This window comes from Muntiacus reevesi, chromosome 3, assembly GCF_963930625.1.
Source record: "Muntiacus reevesi chromosome 3, mMunRee1.1, whole genome shotgun sequence".
In the NCBI taxonomy this organism is placed as follows: Eukaryota; Metazoa; Chordata; class Mammalia; order Artiodactyla; family Cervidae; genus Muntiacus; species Muntiacus reevesi.
Genome location: NC_089251.1, coordinates 102839038 through 102863948, shown reverse-complemented (window position 1 = coordinate 102863948; position 24911 = coordinate 102839038). Strand labels below are relative to the sequence as shown.

Here is a 24911-nt window from a genome sequence, read left to right as displayed (position 1 = left end):
ATAATTTTATTTCTTCTATATTTTATATACAGAATTTTAATTTTCATATCTTATGGATACTTTTCTGTTCTTATATGACTTTTAAAAAGAAATTTTCAGTCTTTATCCCAAAGGTAGTATTATTTTTTTAAGTAGAAAGAGAAATCCCTCCTCATTCACGTCTCCTTGTTCCTCTCTCCACTGGTGACCTCTGTTATCAGTTAAGTGTGGATCCTTCCAGACTTTCTTCTAGAGCATTATAGATGATCGGATTAAGGCCAAGACTACTGTTGCACGACTTCTTTCACTTTACAGGTCACCGACAACCTTCTATCTTATACTTTTGAATCTGTTTTTTCCCCTCTTTTTTCATACATTTAAAATTTTTAAAATGTGTTCAAAGTAAATCATGCCCAGTTGAAACTATTTCCATAGGTAATGATTACTACAACCACCCCGACTAATCCAATTAGCCATTTCACAGGTCACCTCCTTTTGCAGCCGGACTTTTTCACTTAACTTGGAAGGTATTTATCCTATTATTGTAAAGACCTTGCAGGTGTCATGTGGTGGTGGGTTCATACAATCCATCAAACGAAAGGACCACAATTTTCCATATAAGTACCGCGTGCTAACCGATTGCGCCACTGGAGCTTCTGGACCACAATTTTCCTACCCATTCCCAAATGCCTTGACATTTTTACCAAGCATGATTCTCGTTTTTTGTTATCATGAATCAAAAAAATAAACATTTACCTCTGAAGAGGATCACTACCTTGTTTATTTTTTGGAAGATAGCATTCCTAATATTAAAAACTGTTTTCCAAAGAATTATATAAAATCACAGCCCTGTAAGCAGTTCACACGAATGCTCACTTCTTCCTGGCCTTCCCGGGAACTTGTGTTTTTGTTTTCATTTCTGCTATTTTGATGGCAGTATTTCGTGTTTGGTTCCTAATGAACCTGAGAAATGTTCCAGATGCTTGTCATCTTGCTTGTCTGCCCTGCGTGCTCTTGTTTTAGAGCAGTTCTGATCAGGCAGGAACTTAGGGAGGGAAAGGGCCAGAGCCAGGACCCAGGGCCCTGTGGGCGAGTTGTCGCCTCGAGAATCCGTAGCTTTGCTTTTTTAGGCTATGATTGTCTTTCTCCAGCAGCAACTTGACGGTTGAAACTGGAGCTACATTAAAATAACACTGCTATGCAAACTTGAACCTGGAGCCGGTTTAAAATAACACGGACACCTCACGTTCCCCTCAGCCAGGCTGGGGGACAATCTTGCCTGGGGTTTGTTTGTTCAGGGGTTTGACACGCAGCCGGGAAGTGGACAGGCGGGGCTGGGGACACGTCGGGGAGGTCTGGGCGCAGCCTGCCGGCCTGGGGACCGGCTTCTCTGCGCTCCCTCCCGGTTGCTCCAGACCTCACTGTGCAGCCCGCTCACCCGGCAGGCTGCCCGGGCGTCTCGGCTGCCGCTCAAGGCCTCTGCGAGTGCAGCGTGAACAGACCTCTTGGTCCTATGAAACCCAGGGCCCGGAAGCCTTAACAGAGGAGGCTGAACCCTGGGGTTGCCGCTGGCCTTCGCATCGGGGGCTCTGTCCCGGCTCTCGCTGAGCAGGGCCTCGGGGGTTGCTGCAGGTTCCTGGTGCAGCAGTTTCACCCAGTTCTTGGGCATCTGCTGTCTGCCGGGTCCTCTCCCCTCGTCCTAAGGAATCCGGGGGGAAAGCTGCAATTTTTCTGGGATGTCCTGTTTTCAAGTATGATATCCCAACACATGCTTTCTCGACTGCCTTTGTGCAGAGGACTTTCCAGAACTGTGTGCCCACCTAGTAGCATCGACTAGCGAGTCCTGGGCTCCGGTCAGGCTCCAGGTGAACCCTTGACACACATCACCTCAAGTGATCCTCATACCAATCCCGGGAGGGAGGGGTTGTCACCCTCGTCCTGTAGGCAAATAAACTGAGGTTCAAAGAGGTTAAAGGGCTCAAACAAGATCATATACTGGTGGTAAAGGAGACCAGGATCTGAACCCAGATCGAGCTGATGGCAAAGCCTTAATCACAAGGCTCTACTGGCCAGTTAGGAGGGAAAATAAAAGACCCCAGGCGCTGGTCTGCGGAGCACACTTCTGCGCCTGGTATTGTGCCGGGTGTTAGGACACGGAGACAGAAGGGCTCTTGCCTTCAAGGAGCATCAGCAAAAGTCACAGCGACAGCACCGCCAGGAGACCTCTCTCTCTCAGAGAGTATACATATATATGGTTTCCTGGCAGTCGGCGGTGAATAATCCACCAGTGACGCAGGAGCTGTGGGCTCGATCCCTGGGTGGGGACGATCCCCTGGAGGAAGGCATGGAAACCCACTCCAGTGTTTGTGCCTGGAGAATCCCGGGGACAGAGGAGCCAGTGGGCTGCCGTCTATGGGGTCACACAGAGTCGGACACGACTGAAGCGACTTGGCGGCAGCAGCAGCAGTCTCTTAAGGCCTTCCACTGATTGGATGAGGCCCACCCGCATTACAGAGGGTGACCTGCAATATTAATCTCATCTAATGTTGCACAGCAACATCCGGGCTGTTGTTTGACCAGATATCTGGATGCCACGGCTTAGCTAAGTTGACACATAAAATTAACCACCATAGACCCTGTAATTTAGGATAGGTGTTTCTTTTTACCCCCCTTATCTTTAAAAAGAACTTTGTTGAGCAGCAGTTGGCAAATATAATTGTGAGCATTTAAAGTGTTCAGCATGATGATTGATATGTGTATACACTGTAGATGATTACCAAGATCAAGATAATTAGCACATTCGTCACGTCACAGTTAATGTTTGATGACCTGTGTATATGGGTGTGTGGGAGAATCCTCACAGTCTACTCTCAGCAGCCTATAAGTGTGCAAAACTGTATTATTAACCACAGTCACCATGCTGCATGTTAGAGCCTCAGAAATCGTTCTTCTTACAACTGAAAATTTGTACTTAAATCACTCTATTGATTTAATAGATTTAATCACTCTGTTTTGATTTTAACTTAAATCACTCTATTTTCTCCTCATCAAATCTCTGGCCACCACCATTCTATTCTCCATTTCTGTGAACTAAAATTTTTTTCTGTTTTTTAGATTCCACATATAAGTGATACCGCACAACGTTTAGGTGGGTGTTCTCGATCTTTTTTACTTCTTTAAGCTTTTTATTTGAAATACAAGGGTTGCAAAGGTGTTACAGAGAAGCCCCACTTACCCTTAAACAAGTCTGCCCCACATCTTGTAAATATATAATGCCAAACCAGGAAATTAACGTGGGTCCAATCTGCGTGTATTCGGTGTCATTTATGACACAGGGAGACGCCTCTGGCCGTCATCAGTCGAGACATAGACTGTTCCTTCCTGCAGAGACAGCCCTTGGTGCTATCTCTTTACAGCCCCACCCACCCCCTGCCCCTCCACCTTCCCAAACCCCTAGCAACAGCTGTACGTTCTCCATCATCGTAACTTTGTCATTTTGAGAATATGACAGGTGATCATTTTTATTGTACATTGGAGTTTAGCTGATTAAAGGACAAGGTGTAGCTGATTAAGGATAGCTGTTCTTAATGCTTATGGGGTCACTTTCTCTTTGAGCATTTAAAGGAACCAACGGGGATGCCCTTAGCTCCCCTTCACTTTTGAAAGGGGAAACTGCGGCTCGGGGCAGGGCCGCGGCTGGCCTGGGGTCGTGGTCGAGTTGCTGCAGCACCGAGACAGGAGCCGCTTCCCTGGCTCCCTGTGAGCATCTCCATCTCCCGCAGGACTGTGCGCGGCGTTCGTAGCTTTGGTTTCCGCAGAAGGAGACGCTGAGGCAAGAGTTTGAGTGCAAGTCTTTATTTGGGAGGCGTCGCACGCCCTGGAAAGCGGTGGGGAAATGAGACAGGGAGGGAAGTCAGGGAAGGTGTGTTAGTAGCCTGTTTCCATGGTTACCACCTGTGGGTGCTGGGAGCTTGACCTGCCCAGGAGCCTGGGGAGTGGTGTGGAGCTCACGCCCCCGAGCAGGCCCAGCAGGGGCATCGATGCACCTACTCCCATTGGTCTTGGCTAAAGGCCACTCCTGGGGGGTGAGTTCCCTGCACCCTGGGTCTAGTACTCAGAGGATACCGTGGGCAGAGAGCAGGTGCTGGCACTCGGGGGCTGGAGCTCTGTGAGCTGAACAGCAGGGCATGGAGGGCAGGGCAGCATCTGTCAGGGAAGGTGGGAGTGTCCGCCCCCTTCGAGGAGCAGAGGACACTGGGGACACCCTCCACCCGAAAACACAGGGAACGTTTGCCTGCGTGCGATGGTCCACAGACCCCTGGGGATGCTCTTCCTCCAGTGACCCTTCCCTCCTCTCCCCATCCCTCCCCACCCGGAGAGAGTCAAGGCTTTCTGACCGCTGCCCTCCACCCACACGCGCTCAGGAACTCTTCCGGAGAGAGGTGCCCAGTGAGTACACTCTGGTCGCCCACGATGGGTGCCCTCCTGTTCCCCAAGCTTCAGAGCAGCTGGCCCCCTGGCCACCACCCTCAGCAGTCCTTCCCGAGGTTGGCAAATCCTCTGCCATCTGCTGCTGGAGGTTCTGCCCTGGTTCCGTGTGGGCTGTGTGGATGAACTTGAGCCACGCATGCGTGATTTCTGCAGTTGCCTCTGCATCTGTGTGCACTTCTGCAAATTGCAAAATGTATCATGCATTCAGAGGGGGGTGTAACATGCAGCCATTTTAAGGAGTAACAACAGAGTGGACGTCTTGTCAACCCCACCCCCGTTGAGGAACAAAAAGTCTTTAGGACCCTTGAAACTGTGAGCACACCTCCCTCCCCGCTTATAGCTTGTAGACTCCTTTGGGTTTCTACATATGTAATCATTCTTTTCCAAACCGTCAACCTTTTCTTTCTTTCTCTTGCCTTATTGTACTGCAAGAGCTTTCTGTTGAATGCTGAATAAAACTAATGATCGTGGACACTCTTATCTTGTTCTGTACCTAGAAGGAACGGTTTCCACATTTCATCACTAAGTATTGTTTTTGCTGTGGGTTTCTTGTAGATCGGTGGTTGTCAAGCTCTCCCAGCACTAGAGTTACCTGGGAGGCTTATTAAAACCCAGACTTCTCCCAACCCCGGCCCCCAGGGTTTCGGATTCAGAAAGCCTGGATGAGGCCTGAGGGTTTCCATTTCAGACAAGTTCCCTGGCCATGCTGATGCCGTCTGAGAACCATTCTGGTAGAAATTCTTTATCGGGTTAAGAAAGTTCCTTTCTATTCTTAAAGTTTTATTTTAAAATCATAAATGGAAGTTTCTTCAGCTTTTTTTTCTAATTTATTGAGACAATTGTGTATTTTCTTCTTTGCTCTATTAATCTACCAAACTGATTTTCTGACATGAAGCTTGCATTCTTGGGACCATTTAATTTGATCTGATAGTGTGTAGTCTGATCCTTATCCTCCTTTTTGAATGCAGTTGCTGAGTTTCACTGAGAGTTTTTTTTTTTCATTTATGAGTTCATTGCTGTGTCTACAGGTTTCCTTTCTCATGCTATTCTTGTCAAGTACAGTGCTTAACTTGGGCTTAATACTAAAAATACGGAAGTCATTATAGCCATTATTATGCCCTTATAATAGAACTTATCCTGCTGCCTTCCCCTCGCCTGTGTGCCCCGCCTCTCTGCTAACCTGTGAGCCTCCTAAAGGGAGGGCCCACACCTCCTCACTCACTGCTGCATGCTCAGAACCTACCGCTGAGCTGGATACAGAGCAGGGATAGCTGTGCGTATATCAAGGAGTGTGGGGTGAGGTCAAAGGAGGGCGGGGATGCATGTACACGGGCTGACTCACAGGCTGCCCTGGTGGCTCAGTGGTAAAGAGCCCGCATGCTAAACAGGAGATGTGGTTTGATCCCTGGGTCGGGAAGCTCCCCTGGAGAAGGAAATGACAGCCCACTGCAGTATTCTTGGCTGGGAAACCCCATGGACCGAGGAGCCTGGTGGGCTACAGTCCATAGAGTCGCAAAAGAGTCAGACTCAGCTGAGCAAACAAACAACAGCGAGCTGATTCCCGCTGTTGTACGGCGGAAACTAACACAGCACTCTAGAGCAATTACAGCCCAGTAAAAGCGTAATAACGTGGGACTGATAAAATGAAATGGGGATTAAAGAGCTGTACAATAAGAAACCAACAACTACAGTAAGGCATTCATCCTGTGGGCGATGAGGGGGACAGAAAGTGAAGAATAAACTTTGGTCGGATGCCTACCGTCTGCCAGGAGCCGGCCTGGTCCTCAACCATCCGAAAGGTCAGCCCTGTTCACAGTTCACAGACGAGTAGACGGGGCCCCGCCGCAGGCAGCCTCTCATCAGAGCTGTGAGGTGGCCGAGGACCTGACGCCGCCCCGTCCTTGAACAACGTCCGCGTGTGGCAGGAATCGTTTCACATGCTGCCTTCCTTCTAGCAATGGGAAGCAGATGTCCAGCTCTGGTTCCCTTCTTGCATGGGCTGCTAGGAAGCTCAGAGTCTAATTATGAGCTTGACCAAAGGTGCTAGTTTGGTTCTCATGGTCATAGATATGCTTGTCCTTTCCCATGGCCTTTGTGTCTGAGATTTTTTCCTGCTTTGAGGTCTTTGTTTTTCTCTACTTTTTAGTCACCTATTTGCTGAACATTTCCTTATTCTAACTAGGCTGGAATCCCTTGAGAAATGTGTCAAGGGAATAACAAATGAAAAATAGGCAATAAGTGGGCTTCCCTGGTGGCTCAGCGGTAAAGAATCTGCCTGTCAATGCAGGAGATGCTGACTCAACCCCTGGTCTGGGAAGATCCCACAAGCTGTGGAGCAACTAAGCCCTACTACTGAGGGCTAACTCAGCAGTAGTTACTGAGCCCTAAGTACTGAGCCTGTGCCCTAGAGCCTGGGAGAGGCAACGACCGAGCCCACGCACTGCAACTACTGACGTCTGCATGCCCCAGAGTCCTAGAGTCCGTGCGCTGCAACAAGAGAACCCGCCGCAGTGAGGGGCCCACGCGCTGCACTTGGAGAGAGCCCCTGCTCCCGGGGGAAAGGCCTGCCGCGGTGACGATCCAGTACAGCCAACATAAACAAGTAAACTGTTTGCAAAATCGGCAAGTATAATGACTGAGCTGCCCCGGGCCGATCGCTCACATGAAAGCTCCTTCCTAAATGACCCCCTGTCTATACCGGCTCAGGCCTCTGCTCGCCCAGGCCCTGGGAACTGCCCGGGGCAGCTATCATTTCTGTGATGAAGATGTTTCAGATTGAGATAATTAACACTGAGATGCTCAGGATGCTGAGACTCATTTAGAGACGCAGGAAGCATTCAAAAAAGAAACTACGGAACTTTGCTGCTGCCTTACACCCTTCAAAGACAGCTCACTCCAGGGAGTCATTGACTGCGCTTTCTTTGCTTCTGGGGGTTCACCCCCCCACACACACACACAGAGCTGATGAGCGCTGATAACACTCTTGGGGTTTTCCAAGCACGTGTTCCTCTCTAGGAATTCCAAGGGTGACTCCTGCCCCCTGAGATGGTATCAGCAACCACCTCAGATCCTTGCTCCCCACCTAACAAGAAAGTGCAGGGCAGCGGGAGACCCAGGTCTGGTGCCCAGAACTGACGGGGATGGACTTGGAGTAAGAGGTCAGCCCCTCTTCCACCCTGAGCCGCGTGAGAACCCACCCAATGCGGGGCTCGGCTTCAGCTCGTAAGGGAGTAACCGCTGGCGCATCGTGGTGGGCACACGGGAGACGCCACTGTGAGCAGCCCTCCCATGAGCAGCCAGGGCTTACACCTGTTGGCTCTTCTCGTTTGTTTTTTATTTATTTTAATTGAAGGATAACTGCTTTACATGGTTGCTTTGGTTTCTGCCATACCTGCTGTCTCAATGAAGGCTTTGCTGTCACCTGACTTCTTATGGAAGCCTGGTGGCTCAGCTGGTAAAGAATCCGCCTGCAAATGCGGGAGACCTGGGTTCGATCCCTGGGTCGGGGAGATCTGCTGGAGAAGGGAAAGGCTACGCGCTCCAGTATTCTGGCCTGGAGAATGCCATGGACAGTCTATGGGTCACAAAGAGTCAGACATGACTGAGACTTTCACTTCACTTTCAACATCTTATGTGTCCAGCTTAACCTAAAAAACATTTATCATCAGAAAAAAATAAAGCAGGCAAGGGACTTCCCTGGTGGTCTAGTGGTGAAGACTCCGCGTTCCCAGTGTAGGGGGCCCGGTTAGATTCCTAGTCAAGGAGTTAGATCCCATTTGCTGCAACTAAGACCCAGCACAGCTAAATTAAGTGGAAAAAGCAGGCAAGACTCCGAAGGTGGCGGGGCAGAAAACTCAAGGCTTCAGAGACCAACACCCCGCCTTTTTCGCTCGCTCAGGCAGGTTACTCCAGGTTACAGCCTCCCTGGCACATGGCTGCAGTTTGCGGGGTGCCAGGCCCTCTGCCAGGCTCCTGCTCAGGTCTGCCTCTGCCCACAGCAGCGCCTTGACGCGGGGACTGTCACTGTGCCCCTTCTACCAGGAGGAGAGTACATTCAGAGAGCTTAGGTAATCCGCTCGAGGTCTCAGACCGGCAGAGGCAAAGCTGGAGAGCATACCCTGGCAGCCTGTCCCCGGCGCCCAGCTCCTGACGCCGCCGCAGTCCTCGCGGGCACACAGGCGCTCACCAGGCATCCGCGGGATTAAACGAGGGACTAAACGAGTCGCAGCTCCTCCCCACCTGCAGAGCTCTCCCTGCTGGCAGGTGAGCCTCAAGCTGCTTCCACTTTGGCAGAGCGCTGGCTTCGCGGCTGCAGGCAGGGAAGAAGAAACCACGAAGATGTTTCCCTGCGCGCCTCCGGCGGCCCCCGAAGCTCTCCCCAAGGCTGTTCCTCCAGTTCCCTTGCAGAGACCCTTGACTCTCATCTCTTGCCAGGAAATCCCACTCTCAGGGGCCCTCGCTCAGCAGGCAGGACCCAGGACCACCGCGTGGATGGGGCTGGGGGGTGAGGGGCAGAGAGGAGTGGGGTGGGCCCGCGCTGTCGGGGCGCCGCAGAGGAAGACGCGTCTGCATCCCGAAGGGAGGACACGAGGTGATTAAAGCCGAGACAGATGGCGGGGCCCCGGCAGGCTCCCTCTGTGAGCCAGGTTTCTCTCCTGGCCCAGCCTCCTTCTCCTCCGGGTTCAGGGCGGCTAGGGGCCGACAGGGCAGCCCTCCCCTGGTCTGTGACATGGACCCGGTACCGCAGGCGGTTGCCCAGCCAGCGGCCACCCTTCCTAGCGTCCCCTGCACCGCGCACTGCCGAGTCCTCACCGCTGGACTTGGGGCAGGGGTGACGCGGGTCTGGTGGTTCAGCAGTGGGCGTGATCCTCCAGCCTCTCTCTTCTCCTCTGGGGGCTCGCGGTCAGGGCCCAGGCTGAAGCTGACAGAGCCTCCGTCAGCCTGGGCCCCTGAGTGGCGGCGAGGAGCAGAGTCCCCCACTGCCCCCAGACGTGTACTCACCATTTGGACCCGAAGCGCCGTGGCCTGTTGGCCTGGGCAGGCAGGAAGCACAGGTGGTGTCTGAGGCATCACACACTGCGTGGTCTCTTTGTTAGAGCAGCCGGCCTCCCTGAACCCTCACTTACTCCCAAACCACTCCCGTTCCTTTTCCCTCCCTGGCATTGCCATTCTTAGTGCGGTTAGTAAAGCTAAACACCTCCTAGATATGTTTTCTAGACAGACTTACGAATGCATACACCAGGAAACAGCTCCAAGAATGGTCAGAGCCACGTTGTTTGTTAAGGAAACAGGGGAAGAATCTGAGACACACTGGCAGAAAAATCTCATTCGCAGAAAGAAAACTACACGGCAGTGAAAGGAATGAATCCCAGTGACCCGGGTGTGTATCAGGGCTGTCTGGGAAGCTTTATAATAGACGGATGCCGAGGCCGAGAGGTTTGGTCTCGGGAGGCCTGGCTGGAGGCGTCGGTGGCCCAGGAATCTGTGGTTTTAATGACTCTTCCAGGAAATCTTGTGCAGTTTGTTTAAGAACCTCTGGCCCAGCAAGAAAATTTGAATGCAGCAGGAGCTGTCTGGTTATTGGAGATGCCATCTCAGTCCAGGTGACGGCCATAAAAAGGAAGCAGTGCGTGCTAAGTCGCTTCAGTCGTGTCCAACTCTGTGCGACCCCGTGGGCTGTAGCCCGTCAGGCTCCTCTGTCCATGCGATTCTCCAGGCAAGAACACTGGAATGGGTTGCCATGCCCTCCTCCAGAGGATCTTCCTGACCCAGAGGTTGAACTTGGGTCTCCTGCATTGCAGGTGGATTCTTCTGAGCCACCAAGAAGGCCCAGAAGGAGGCCATGGCCCCCCGAGACTGCTGGCTGCAGATGAGGGGAGGGGCAGAGATGCCCAGGAGGACGGTGTGGCGGGGGTCGCAGACTCTCCATCCTGGCTGCGGGGCGGCATCATCGGGCCGCTCTCGGCAACACCCCAACCTCCAGACGGAGTCTCCAAGGGGGAGGAAGACTCTGCCAGGTTTTGAAAGCCTTCCAGGTGATTCCAATTTGAGAACCACGAGAATGGCTGGTTAAGACCCAGGTTACGGAGGTCACCTGTCCAGGCTCTGACTTGTCTCCGCCACTTCACAGCTCCGTGACCCGGGCAGGTTTCGTCATTCGTGCCTCAGTATCCTTGTCTATAAAGTGAGGCTAATAATTGCAACTTCACGCTAGCCTGTCGTGAAGAGCAGACGAGATGATGCGTGTAAGGAGCCCGCCACACGCCCGGCACAGCCCACGCTCGCCGTCACTCCACCGTAGCGGGTGGGGATGATGGCGACCTTGTAGGAAAGGACAGCTCTGAGGGCTCCGTCCGGTCGTCCCGAATTCCTCTCCAGCCACCCTCCCCTGGAGCCTCGGCCATCCCGCCCGATGCGCCCGTCCTGCGGGGCTGTGGGGGGAAGGGGCAGGGGACCACGGCGTTGGGCAACCCCCTGCCGGGCCCCGCAGTTACTCGTCCCTGATTCTGAACGCAGCGTGAGTCAGGCGGGCCTGGGGCCGCCCGAGCCCTCAGTCCCCACGAGAAAGACAGGCTCTCCCTCCTGTCTGGGCGGGAGCCTCCCCTGGTCAACCTCAGGCTGCCGAGTCCAGCAGGCCGTGACCTGGGAGCTGCCAGGACAGCCATCCCTTCCTCCCTCCCAACTCCGACCCCGGGCCTCGGAGGGCCTCTGCCTCTAGTAGAATGCAGACACCGGGAGTGTAGGTACACAGCGGTCACGTGGCAGGGTCTGGGCGTGTCATGTAAGTCATCGTTTACCAGGTATTACACGCCGGGCACATTTGGCTCCTCATGTAACCCCACACAGGTCTGTGAGGCAGGCACAGCTTCACGCCCATGTGCAGAGAGGAAACGGAGACTCAGAGACGTAAAGCGTACCGCCGAGAAGGGCCAGTTCAGCATCGGGTCACCCGACTCTGGGGCACGCGGCCCTTCCGCCGCACGTGACGCTTGGTCCCGGGCTGAGGTGTGCGGGGTGTGCGGGCAGCGTGCCCTGAGTCAGGCCCTGGGGGGAGCGGAGAGGGCAGGACGCTTCAGACTGGGCGCAGCGAGTCCCCTCCTCCCGCAGCCTCTGCCGCCCAGCTCTCCACCCTGCCGGGCTGCGGGCGCTCCCCACCTCCAGGCCTCCGCTCGCCCTTCCCAACGCCCGGAAGCTGGCTCCCCACTCACCCACCACCGCTCCAGGCCACCCTCCAGGGTCAGTTCAAAGAGCACCCGCTCTGGGTGGTGCCGGCTATCTCACCAAAGCAGGTCGCCTCCCCGTTATCCTCTGGGCTCGCTGCCTCCACTTTATGGCACTCATTACAATTTCCAGTTATTTGTGCTTCTTTTCACGCTGTCTCGCTAGATACGAACTCCTGAGGGTAGAGATTGTCTCTGGCAAATAGTTCACACACGTTGAATATTTTTAGATGAACAAATGAGGAGGTAACAGAGGTTTTGAACCAGCTTTTGCTAGGATGTAATAGCTGGCCCAGTCAAGCCACCTTCAGGCTCCCTTGGGACCTCCGTCCTCACTCCCCAGGGTCAAGCTGACCCCGGGTTGAAGGAACCAGAATATGGGTGGGGGAGGGGAAGGAGTTGCTCCACAAGAACTCAGACCTTGCTCTGGTCTCCCCGGAGGTTTCCAGGGACAAACGGGGCACCGCAGGCAGCCCTCTGGGGTGGTGACGGTGGAGGGGACTCTCGCCCCAGGCTTGATGAGGCAGCCTGCGGTGCCCTTAGGAGCCACCCAGCCTGCATCCATTGGACCCCAGGTCTCAGGCCGGTGTTGAGTCAGGACTGAATGCAAGTCCTGGAGGAAGAGTTCACAGATGGCATCTCTCTCCTACCGACTCCGTGACACCTGTCAAGAGGACAAGCTGGATTTCGGAGGGGGCAACTGTGGTCCAGATTGTGGAGATCAGAAGGGCCAGTCTGGTTGTGGTGGCCCCCCCAAGGGGGTCCACGTCTGAACTCCCAGGACCTATGAACACATTACCTTACATGGCAAAGGGGAGTCAAGGCTGCAGACGGAATTAAGGTCGTGACTCAGCTGACCCAGAGACGGTGGAGGAGCCTGGTTTATCCAGCTGGGCCCGATCACAAGGGTCCCAGGAAGTGGAAGAGGGCAGAAGAGTTGGGGGAATACGTGACGCTATGACACAGGCTCTGAACCTGGAGGAAGGGGCCGCAAGCCAAGGAGTGCTGGGGGCCCCTGGAAGCTGGGAAACATAAGAGAAGAGATTCCCCACTAGGGCTGCCTGAAGAAATGCCTTCCAGAACTTTAAGATTATAAATCTGCTTTGTTTAAAGCCACTGAGCTTGTGGCAATTTGTTACAATAGAGAGGAAACACATGCCCTGGCTATACTGTTGCAGGGTGGACAGGTGGACAGGTGAACGCAGGGACCCACGCGAGGACTGAGTTTGCTTCCTCTGCCTTTGAGGCAAGGTTCCTGGGCTGCAGGAGCCTTCGGGGACACAGGAGTCACGCTTGAGCCACGAGAAGGGTCTCAGACTTGTTGCTGGGTCCACCCGTGGCCTCATGAAGAGGACCTCGTGGCCAGTCTGGGGGCATTCAGGGCGAGCAATGCCTGTTTGGAAACACACCTGAGTTCTGATTCTAGGCACATGCTTTCTGGAAGTATGTACTTCCACTGAAATTCTTTCAAAAAACAGTTTTCTCAACACCCTCGTTGGTCTCAGCTTCCCTTGGAAGTGGGCTTATTCTGTCGGAATCCGGTCACATGAGGGGCGGTGGGAGTCTGTTTCAGAGATTCGAGGTAAGACGGTGGCCAGCAGGGGATGCGGGGTGGGGGGAGGCTGTGGGATCTTCTCTAACCACCCAGAAACCACCCAGCCCTGGGGCCGAGGGAGTTGCTTTGAGTCTTGCATCTCCAGAGAGAACACGGGGGCTGGCAGGGAGGAGCCCAGGGAGTGACCTCCAGGGGTTCCAGAGCAAGCCCGCGGGGCCTTTACGGGGTGGTCACGACCTTCCCGCAGACAGGAAGGAGGGCGTCACTCAGGGCACGCGCAAGCTTCCCCAAGGTCCACACCCCGGCTTCCCGTTGCCACACTCACAATGCAACTTTCCGGCCACAGCCCAGACCCTCGCCCGGCCGTGTCCACCAGGTCCTGGCAGCCTGGCATTTGAGCCCTGGGCTTGCATTTACACATCGCATCATTGCAACTGGCCGTGGTGACCCATGGGATGAGTCCGTGGCCAAGACGGAACAACCTCACAGTCTTAACCAAAGTTTGGGCTTCTCAGCCTCGAATTCCTGGAGGCCTAGGCAAGCAGAGGCTTCAGCTGCAAGAAAGTTCTCTGCTCCTGCTGTCTAGAGGGAGCCACGCTGTTTAGAGTCACACTGTTTGTGTTCCTCTTGATTTATTAGCCAGTGATGGAAGCACAGCTGGACCCACACAGAGCACCCATGGAACTGACAAACACCTGGAGAAAGCCACGCCACCCCCTTCCCTGCCCACTTGAGCTCGACTGGTCCATCCCCAGAGCCCTCCTGTCCTGAGTGCTCTCGGGGGGTCTGGCCCCACCAGGCCCCCTCTCCTGAGGCAAAGCAGGACGTGGATCGTTGACCTGGGGTCAACAGAAAGCCCAGGACTGATGCTACCAGGGGCCTCCCCTCCTGCAGAGAGGCCCAGGGCCACTAAAGCACCTTATGTCTTATGAAGGACATTTTCCACCCTTGCACCTAGTCTTCCCAATCTCCAGGAATTCCCCAGATATTGTCATCTCCAAGAAATTCCAGGAGGATTTAGAACCAAACCCAATTTCTAAAGGTCAGATGATGAGATGTTTCTCAGGCTAAGTAAGGTGGGGCTAACGTTGCTTCAACACACATCTAGAAGCATGTACTATGCTGGGCGCTGGGCAAGGGAGATTTCAACAGCTGGTTAGAGGCTTGAGAGTTGGAATGCTGGTCCCACGTCAATCTAAACAGACCTCTGCTCCTTCACTGTGGGTGAGGCTCTGGGCTAAATCTCTCCTGTCCTGTGACTTTAGGAAATGAGCCCCCCTGCAGAGTGAGAAGCAATCAGACGAAAGCAGGATCGTGGGTCCTTCCTGCCTTAGGACACACAGGCCCAGCAGGCAGAGGAGAGGTGTGGATGTTTCTTAGACTCCAGGGGGTATTAGGCTCCACACAGAGGATTTGGGGGTGGAGAGGGGGTTGTTTGGAGGAGTCCCCATGGGTCATGCTGATCTGCAAGACAGACCACAAGAAACAAGGTCCTTCTTGGGAAGCCAAGGGGGTCAAGTCTGAGAACCTCATGGGTGGCAGGCAAGGTGTTTGAACACTTGGAGGCAAAGGCTTCCGAGCGGGAGCTCCATCCGGAACCTTGGGGTCTCTTGACACTTATTGTTCAGGGGCCTGTTTCGGCCTCCATCACCCAGGCGGACGGCCCACCCCAGGGGTAAAGGGTGGTGGCGGGTGGCTCAGGGCTCCATGTGCCACCACTTGAAGGAGAAGGGCTTCCGGCGCACGTTGGTGCCGCAGTGCACCTCCCCGTGCAGCATGTGGTACGGGGTGAAGTCGTCGATGAAGGTGCAGTGCAGGCCCAGCGGCTCCAGCAGGGACCGCACCTTCTCCTCCAGGCAGCAGCGGCCGTTGATGACGGGCCCGAAGGGCTTGGGGATGCCCAGGTGCTTCCCCAGCACCAGCATGTTCACCTGCAGAGAAGGGGGCGCCCAGGTCAGGGGCGGCATTGGCTCCCAGGCCAGCCCCTCCTCTGTGCTCAGAGGGGGCGGCATCGGCTCCCAGCCCAGCCCCTTCTCTGTGCTCAGCGGAACTTGGTGTTGTCTCTGAAGCAGTGCCAACAGCCACTCGCCACTCCAGGCAGCGAGGGAGGGACGCGGTCTGGCAAGAGCTCTAAGCAGCTATGGACGTGCAGAGCTTACCACCACGACGTCTCTCTCTGGGGGCTGCCCACCTTGTGGGTCAGCTGTGGCAGCTGCCACGTCTCTGCTACGGAATCCCGAACCCCCAGGCTACAGCCGAGGGGACCAGAGTAGATGGGTGACCCAAGCTGGACCAGTCAGATTCCCTCCTCGGGCGGTGCCGTCACCACGGTGGGAGAGCTGAATCTCTCTCCCTGTGTCTGCACTTCTCTGGGGCCATATTAATGTTCGTCCCCAGGGACAGAGAAGATAGGGGAGCCAAGCAAAAGAGGAGGCTAGGAGGAAGGGGAGGGATGAGCGATGTAGACGTGGAAACAGGAGCTGGTTCCAGCCCCTCCTAACGCCCCCCACAGCGGCCACCCCTGCCATGAGCCTCATGTTAGATCTTTGGCTCTGGCTGAAACCCGCTTCGGTGGGTTCTCCTACAAACACAAGAATCTGGAGCGCTATACCAGCTTCTGGGGGCACGGACCTCCTGGCAAGGCCTCCTTGGAGACGCAGGAAGGAAAGGGAGTAATGAGAGGCTTTGCAAGTGGGGAAATCAAAGAGGGCAAAAAGGCAGAAAGGGGAAGGAAAGGAGGGATGAAGCAAGGGTGGTGTGGACAGGCTGCCCGCAAGGCGCTGGGTGAGTCTGGTTCCTCCGAGGGATGGAGGTGGGGAGGGTGCAGAGGGGGAGCGGAAAGGGGCAGGCGGGAGCTGGCTGACTGACCGCTGGGCTGCTCGTGGGTGGGCCTCAGAGAGCGCCTGGGGGTTCACTGTTAGAAAGGCAGCGAGTCTCAGGCCCTGCAGGATCAGAACCGCTGGGGTGGGGCCCTGACGACCCAGTGTTCCAGATGCAAGTTCAAGTTTCAGACACACCCGAGGCAAAGCCCCCAGCGCTCAATCAAAGACCACTTCTTCCACGGAGCCCTCTTGGGCCTCCAGTCCTGCCTCTCAGGCTGGAAGTGCTTCGCTTCACCTCTGAACGGGCACATCACTCTACCACACAAAGTAGATCTTTGGGACAAACCCTCAGGGAGGTGAAGCGAGCTTCTCCCCGACCAGGTTTGACTGGCAGCTCCTTGGGAGCAGGGAGCAGCCAGAGGCATCGCTGCCTCTCACACGGGAACCTTAACTATGCGGGGGGTGGGTGAGCATCCGGGAGCTGGGGAAAGGGAGCAGCAGGGGTGTCTGACCTTCCAGTGGATGCTACGCGCACAGCCTCATGCAATCTTTCGCTCACTCCACAGATACCGAGTGAGTCCCTGGGAGGAGAGGAGGGGCCTTGCCTCATGGGCCCAGAGTGCGGGCTTGGCCAGAGAGCATTTCGTAGTGGCCATGACAATCGGTCAAGAAGAGGTCCTTCTGCTGGGACCGTGGGACCTCGGAGTCTCCCTGCCCCCAGCCCCGGCCCCCTCAACCCCAAACACAACTGCAGCAGGCGTTTGGCCCCGGGGGAGGGGAGGCTTGGCGCCGAATCTGACAAAACCGTAAGTCCCAGCTGACGGCCTCACCAAGTCCGGGAAGAAGGCCACCGCCTTCCTCCTCTCCATCTTGAAGAGCTGCGGGATGTCCACGATGTCCCGCTCGGTCAGGCCCAGCTCCCGCTTCAGCACCTCCCGGTTCCAGTCGATGCAGCTCTGGGGGCGGAGGACGGAGGGGGCGTCAGGGAGGCCTGGCCAGCGCCGGGAGGGGGCACCCCAAGGGGCACGTCCGCTTAAGGATGGACAAGATGCCCAAGTGCCCACAGGTCGGCCCTCCACACAAACCTCCTCTTGTGCGCCCTCATCGAAACACGCCTGCTCGGGTCCCCCCGCCGCAGCCTCACCCCCTGGCAGGGCCCACGAGAGCGTGGCTCAGGGTGCTCCGTCCACCCGCTCCCTTCTCTAGAGAGAGCCTCGCTCTTCTGGGATCAAGCACCAGACCCCACCAACTCCCGTATTTCTACGTCCCAGCCCCTGAGCCACAGACGGAGGAGCCTGGCGGGCTTCAGGCCACAGGGCGGCAAAGAGCTGGAGATGACCGAGCACCCACACAGGAACCTTCACAAAGCCCAACGCTTGCCCTCAGCTCAGACGTGCAGATACAACCAGCCCTGCGCATCTCCACCAGGATGTTTGATGGGCACGTCAGACGTGAGGAGTCCAAAGACAAGCTTTCATCTCTACCCACCCCTCCACGCCCTCCCTACCGCATCCTTCAGCCCTGGAATCATCGCTGCTCAGACAAAGGCACTGACAAGTACGCGCGCCCACACACAGCTAGCGGGGGCTTGCCTACAGCTCGGGGGGCTGAGCTAGGGGCCCTGTGATGACTCTGGAAGGTGGGGGGGCGGTGCGGGAGGGCGGGGAGGCGGTGTTAATCAGCTGACCCACTTCCCTGTACAGCGGACGCTAACACACCATCATAAAGCAGTCAGGTTCCCAGGTGGCTCCGTGGGTAAAAAAGTGTCCGCCCCCAACGCATGAGATGCAGGAGAGGTGGGATCCATCCCTGGGTTGGGAAGATCCCCTGAAGGGCATGGCAACCCACCCCAGTGTTCTTGCCTGGAGAATCCCACGGACAGAGGAGCCTGGTGGGCTACGATCCACAGGGGCGCAAAGGGTCAAACACGGCTGAAGTGACGGAGCCCGCAGACTGCACACTCCAGTGAAAAAGAAAACCCTGCAGTCATTCTTGACGCCTGTCCTCTCACTCTGCCTCCGGCGTCAGCGAGTCCCGCGGCTCTTCCATTTACTTGCAAAACACGCCCTATCCGACCCCTCCACCTGCCCCCCCACGAGGGTGGAGCACCGTCCCCTGTGGCCTGGCCTCCAGGCGTTCTCCTCATGGGCCTCCCGGCTTCTTCCGCTCTTGCCCCTCGTGGCGGCCATGACAAGGCTCCTCATCACTCTCCCCCCGCAGGAGTGGAGCTCACGAGGGCTGGCTGTGAGCCCCGGCCCTGAAAGCCAGCCCATGCAGGCGCCCGAGGCTCCCACCCGCTGTGCATGGCCAGGGGCTAAGCGCGGGGACAGAGTCAGACGGTGTCTCCAAGCCGAGCAGGACCAGAGGCTGGCTCGCAGCTTCCGCCCCGCTTTGCTGAGCCTGGCCTGGGCTGCAGGGCGTCAGGGACCTGCCCGTCCTGCCTGCCCCTGCCCCCAGGGCCAGCTCGCCCGGCCTCCTCCACTCCTGCAGGCATGCTCCCTAATTCAGTCTCTGCGAGGGTCACCCCCATCCCGGCGTGCGCCTCTCGGAGGGCCCTGCGCTGGATATTGTCTGTTCTTCTGGACCCCTGGCCCCCTTCTTTCCTGCGCTGCGTCCGGGGAGGCTGACCCTTGGGAACCAGGGGCCCCTGAACCCACAGGCTTCCCGCTGGGCTCAGCCCGTGGGGGCAGTGGCAGAAGGTGCGGGCGCTGCTGGGAGAGTGCTTGGGGTCACAGCAGGTTGGTTGTGCAGTCCCAGCTCCCGTCTTACAACCTCTTTTTTTTTAATTTATTTATTTAATTGGAGGCTAATGACAACATTGTGGCTGTGTTTGGAGTGACCCCTCCAGGTTTCAGTAACATGCTCCTCGGCCAATTCCTCCAGGCCTGGGGGAGGGGAGAGCTCCCTTCTTCCTACCCTGGGGACGTGGAATAGGCCCTTGTTGATTTCCTCAAGCCCGCCCTGTACCTTTGCAAACATCCCCTTTACTGAACCGCTCTCTGGTATCCACTTGAAGTGCCCTTGCTTCCCGCTGGGACCTACTGTCACTACCCCGGCCCCTTGCCATAAAAGAAGACAGACTCTCAGCCCAGCTGCAGAGAGATCATTTCAAAGCGTAAGTCAGATCGAGTCTGCCCTGCGCTCAGATCCCCAGACGGCCTCCACTCACACTCAGAGTCACAGCCAAAGCCCCAGCGCTGCCCTGCGGGTCCCTGGGGGGCCCCCTCTCTCCTCATTCCTCTTGGGCCCCCAGGTTCGTCCTTAAACGCTCCAGGCCTCTTCGTTCTGCCTCAGAGCCATTGTCTGTTCCCTCTGCCTGGAATGCTTGTCCTCGCATGCACCTGGCTTGACCCCTCATTTCTCTCGAGTGAAAGCCGGGATTTAGCGACTCTCTGTCTGGGCCTCTCGCCCTCCCCACCCTGGGCTGTGCTGAACCGTGAGCCTCAGAGCTCTGTGCACAAGCCCATCCCCAGCCACGCCTACCCCCACGCAGGGCGCATGGCCCTCATACCTGCACAAACTTATTGTAGCTGATGAGGTTTTCGTTGGAGAGAACCTGGCTGATGGAGACGGTGTCGACCTGCTGGTTGCCTGTGAAGGACAGAAAGACGAGGGGCAGGGTGGGAGCAGCCGCAGCAGAGAGGGCCACCTGCTCTGGGGAGCAGCCAGCAGAGACCAGTCTCGTGAGTCGGCAGCTCCCTGGCGTTTCCACCTGACCTCTGAGCAAGCCTGGGTGAGTGAGGACGGCAGGGGCGGGCAGCTGCAGCGCATGAACGTGAGGCCTTCGTCCGAGCACACCAGAGGGGTGATGCTCGCTATTGGAAATGTAACCCCCACCCGCACCGGGCATTGGATGATGACTGCTCTTTTTTTGGCTAGGGGTGGGGTGGGGAGCTGGGTCACCCCCTGCCCACCAGGACCCGTCCTCATGGACACCGCCGAAGCCTGTCCCTGACCTCCAAGAGGCAACTGCAGAGCAGCGGGGCTCCCCCCAGGCCAGCATTCCTGCCAGCCTGGTGAAGTGCCCGTGCAGATGGGCAGGACAAGGGAGGTCAGAGGCAATGTCCTGCGACCCTCACAGCTGCCATTGCTTAATCTCTTGCCCTGCACAGGCTCTGAGTCCAGGGCTCTACTCTCAACACCTCATTTAGTCCTCACAGCAACCCCACAAGTCACGCATTAACACCCGCACCTTACAGATGAGGAAACCGAGGCTCAGAGAGGCAAAAAGATTTGCCCCAGGCTTGGCAGCTGGGAAATGGGGGTCCTGGTGATTCAGACCCAAGCCAAGTGCTCACGAAGGGCTGAAGCCTCGACCAAAGGCTGGACCCACCTGCCCACGTGCAGACTCAGTTCCCCCACCCCCCTCGGAGTAGAGACGCAGCTTCACAGCATCCCCACCGAGGCCGCTGGGCCAGCCACTTCCCCTCTCTGAGCCCCGCATTCTCGGGTGTAAAGCAGACTGGGTCATCCTCACAGGCTCTCCTGGGGTCAGAGGGGAGCAGGTGCCTGGAGCACGCAGCCTGGGGCCCGGCACGGTGCAGGACCGCTGAGGCCGCTGCGCCGGTACCAGCTCTCTGGGGCCACCCGGTGGTTACATGTGGCTCGACAGCTGTGGATTCCCTCACTCCTCGGCTCAGCCTCTCTGGGCCCTGCTCACTGCAAAGCGCTCCTTCTAAGGAAGGAAGGTGAAGATGGCTTTCCCTCTGCCTGGTACATGAAATTTGGATTTGAGAATTTTTCAGGTTTGATCGGAGCTCAAGAAGTCGGTTCACAGTCCCGATGGGAGAGATGGGGTCGGGAGAAACTGTATTTCCTCCATTTTACAGCTGGGGCTCCAGAGGGGTGGGAAAAGGCGTGGGAAGTTACACTAGGGAGCGTTTAAGTTCTGTGAAGGCTTTTCTCTTGGAGGGAGGTTTGGTCCTGGGTAGGACTGTTCCTCAGCCCGGGCTCCAAGCTCCCAATAGATGTCCCACTGATCAATCGGCAAAACACAAATGATTCAGATTATCAAGACAGCGAGGGGCAGAGCATCAGACCCCAAGTGCGAGGCCCTTCGGCGCAGAGGACCCTGTATGACTGCTGGTCACGTGCCCCCAGAGCTGGCCGCATCTCCCCTGTGCCCGTGACCACCCCCCATCGCCCACCGTGGCGCTCCCTGCCAGCTCTGCTCCCGCCGTGGACAGTGCGGCCTGCTGCGCCAAGGGGTCTCAGGCTCGGGGGGACAGGGCTGCCTTAGAGCAGGACACCCCTCTGTCAAGCCGTGATGTGGCAAGGGGGGATAGCAAAGCGGTGACGAGGGGCTCAGTACCCACCAACAACCCCTTGGAACAGGAGGGCGCCCCCGTGGCCCCACTTCTGCTTTTCCTGGAAGAGCTTGAAGCAGGCGCTGGGGCTGGCCAGGAGCATCCGGAAGCCCTGTGTGCAGAGAACAGACTCAGCTGAGCCCCCGCCTCCGCTCAGCTCAGCCCCGGGCCCAGCGCTGTCCCCCGTGTCCTCACCTTCCCGTCAACGGCAGGGACGAAGCTCAGAAACTCATCCACGTGGCCGACCGCCAGCCAGTCCACGAAGAGCTCCACGGGCGGCTGCACCTTCTGGGCATGCAGGAAGTCCCGGACCACCTGGGTGACCCGGCGGCCCCTCGACCTGCGGCCCAAGGGGTCAAAAAGAAGTTAGCCGAAAGAGTGTGCACAGAAACACAGTGACGAGAGTTCAAGGTTCCTGCAACGTCTGTAAAAAGCACGCGCTGCCTTTGTGATCAGTAAAGAAAATAAATATATAGTTAAGTTACACTCAAGGTGAGCTCTCTACGAGGCAGACACAGGCAGGTCAATCACAGCTTACCATCCAGGCCTCCCATCCAGGCATATCCTCAGGCCCACCCTCAGACCCCACCCTCGTGTTCTCCAAGCGGCAGATGTCACCCCCACATTCAGCCCAGGCCGGGCAGTTCTTCCTGGGGCTTAACTGACACCTCTCTTGCTGCAGCCTTGCCTTCTCACACATCAGCAGGGCGAGAGGGGGATCTTGTCTCACAGCCCCAGCATTTTATTTTCGTGAACTCAAACCCCGTGTTTCTCTTGCCTTCTGAAAAAGTGTCAAATGGCATGGCACAAACATCCTCTGTCTGTGAGATCACGTCTTTGAGGATGGGTTGTCCCCTTCAAAGCTTCTGGTTTCACCTGTTATCTGATGACAAGTCTGTTCTAACCACTTTGCTGAATTTGATTGGCTCTGTCTTAGCCTGCTGCTGCTGCGGCTAAGTCGCTTCAGTCGTGTCCGACTCTGTGCGACCCCATAGACGGCAGCCCACCAGGCTCCCCCATCCCTGGGATTCTCCAGGCAAGAACACTGGAGTGGGTTGCCATTTCCTTCTCCAATGCATGAAAGTTAAAAGTGAAAGTGAAGTTGCTCAGTCGTGTCCGACTCTTCACGACCCCATGGACCGCAGCCCACCAGGCTCCTCCGTCCACAGGATTTTCCAGGCAAGAGGACTGGAGTGGGGTGCCACTGCCTTCTCCGCTGTCTTGGTCTATTCCCATAGCAAATAGCCACTGACACAGGACTCCTTTTGTTTCCCCTCAGCACCCCTGTGTCGTATGCTGAACAAGACATAGTCACTCCGCCCTTCTCTGCCTCACTGCTGTCTCAGTTTTCATGTCCTACACCTTCCTTCTGCTCTCAGGGAAAGATCTGATATTAGTCATTTACATCATAGTGTGAACAATCATTGATTTAAATGCAATTTCTCCTGGGCCTGTTGAGACTTAAAATGTTTTTCTTCTATAATTATTCATTGGTATCAGCATGGATTATTTTATGAATCAGAAGACCCAAGTCTAGTCATAACTTTGCCTCCTGTGTGACCTTTCCTGGGTGACTCACCCTCTCTGGGCCCACTTGTAAAATGAGAGTGTTGGACTGAATGAGCTCTTGGGTCCCCTTGCTCTGGGCGTCTCAGACCCCCTGAGATGAGAGTGGACGATGTCTGGGGGGCAATCCGCTGCTCCCAGCACCAGCACGGCCTGGACTGCCATTTCATCACTGGTCCTCTCTGCTTCTCTTCCAGGAGCGGAACGGCGCTCCCCCAGCCACCATCACCACCCACCCTCCATCTCTCACCCAGGCAAGTTGCCTCCAAAGAGGATCCGCCCCAGCGGGTACTCCTTCCCGTTGGCCACCACAGGGGGGCTGACCTCCAGGTTCCCGAAAGAGTCCAGGCCGCTCACAGAGTTGTCTTGTGGTTCCCGGGTCACGTAGCCGAAATCTGGACCCTGGGTGGGGAAATGGAGTCAGGCTCGGGGTGGGCAGACTCAGCAGGGAGTACTTGAACCAGCTTGCTGGGCTCTAAGCTCCTTAAAGATGGGGTGAGAGTGGCCTCCCATTCTTCAGATAGAAACGCTGAGTCAAAGATGGACATCTGACCTGACTGCTACTTTCTATACGCTCAGATGCTCGTGCCTGCCGAATCCAGGACACACACAGCGCTCCAGCCCTGCTGCCGTTTCGGAGCATGTTATTCCCCCTGGTCACAGGGATCAGCAGAGAGGGCCAGGCGGTCCTCACACTCCCCGTGAGATGTGGAGCCCGGGGCTGCGGCCACTGCTTTGTCCTCTGCGTGGCCTTCCCGTCCATCTCGCCCCGGGGCGGGTATCTGCTGCTCTAGAGGGGCCTGTTCTCAGGGCCTAAGGGGTGGGTGACAGTCCTCTGAGCCTCAGCTTTCAACTCCAGGGAAAGGGACAACTCCCCGGGGCCGTCTCTTAGAAGGAATTTAGACAATCCTGAGGCCAGGAGAGAGCTCCTCCACCTTCATGACCCAGCGAGGGGTGGGAGAAGCCCTCCTCTCTCTGTGGCTCCAAGGGGGTCTCCCCTTTTTCTCAGGAGGGGTCCCTTAGGACACTTTCTCTCCTTTTTATAGAAGTAGAGCTGATTACAGCGGTCTGTTCATTTCTGCTGTCAAGCACAGTGACTCTGTTGCCCATATACATGTGTGTATAATTGCACATATGTGTTCTTTTCCTTCTTCGCCACTATGGTTCGTCACGGGATGTTGACCGTGGCTCCCCGTGCTATACACTAGGACCGTGTTTATCCATTCTATGTATCACAGCTTGCATTAGCTGAGCCCAAACTGCCAACCCTCCCCTCCCCTCTCCGCGTCCCCCTTGCCAACCGCAAGCCTGATCTCTATGTCTGTGAGTCTGTTTCTGCCTCATAGATAAGTCCATTTGAAGACACCCTCTTTATTTTATTACGATAATAACACCAGCTGTCTATGTCTGTGCTTTCTCTGCACTGGCATGAAGAAGCTTCACAAACATCTGTGAGGCCTGGGCTCACATGTTTTTACTGATGAGGAAATTGAGGCTCAGAGAGGGGAAATCACTCATGCAGGATCACATAGCATGTGGGAGGCAGAGCCGGGTTGTTCTGGCCCCAGAGCCTACTTTTTTTCATTGGAGAATAACTGCTTCACAATGCCATGTTGGTTTCTGCCATCAGTGAAGCAGCCCTAAGTAGACATACGTCCCTCCCTCCCACCTCCCTCCCCGAAGTCTATGTTCTTGACAGCTGCAGTCTCCTGCCTCCCCTCCCCATCTGGGGCTGCCAGATATAAAAACATAGAGCATGGTCAGTTCAACGTGAATTTCATATCAACAATAAGTGTACTTTTGGTACATCCCATGCAGTATATGGGACATACTTACGCTAAAACAGCTCTCATGGTTTAGCTGACGTTCAGCCTTAACCCGGCCTCTCCTATATTTTACATGGCAGCCCTACTCCCATCCCCGAAGAGCACGGCTCCCAGTCTGGCCCTCGGCGCAAAGCCCCTCGGCCTGC

The 24911-nt window shown here is 56.0% G+C and overlaps 1 protein-coding gene and 1 long non-coding RNA gene across 2 annotated transcripts in view; both read right to left on the bottom strand.

Moving 5' to 3' along the window:
• Positions 1–6401: 6401 nt before the first annotated feature.
• LOC136165447 (uncharacterized) lies at positions 6402–9342 on the bottom strand. Its single transcript, XR_010662517.1, has 3 exons — positions 9283–9342; positions 8710–8779; positions 6402–6421 (listed from the first exon to the last, which is right to left on the bottom strand). It is a non-coding gene; the product is annotated as an uncharacterized lncRNA (long non-coding RNA).
• A 4734-nt stretch (positions 9343–14076) lies between these two features.
• Positions 14077–24911, bottom strand: part of PADI3 (peptidyl arginine deiminase 3) — a 29398-nt gene continuing 18563 nt past the window's right edge. Inside the window, exons 11-16 of the mRNA XM_065927474.1 lie at positions 23190–23341; positions 21569–21713; positions 21383–21485; positions 19579–19658; positions 16898–17023; positions 14077–15176 (exon numbers count right to left, since the gene is read on the bottom strand). Of these exons, the coding sequence (XP_065783546.1) occupies positions 14943–15176; positions 16898–17023; positions 19579–19658; positions 21383–21485; positions 21569–21713; positions 23190–23341 (840 nt within the window). The 3' untranslated portion in view covers positions 14077–14942. The remainder of the gene's footprint in view (positions 15177–16897; positions 17024–19578; positions 19659–21382; positions 21486–21568; positions 21714–23189; positions 23342–24911) is intronic.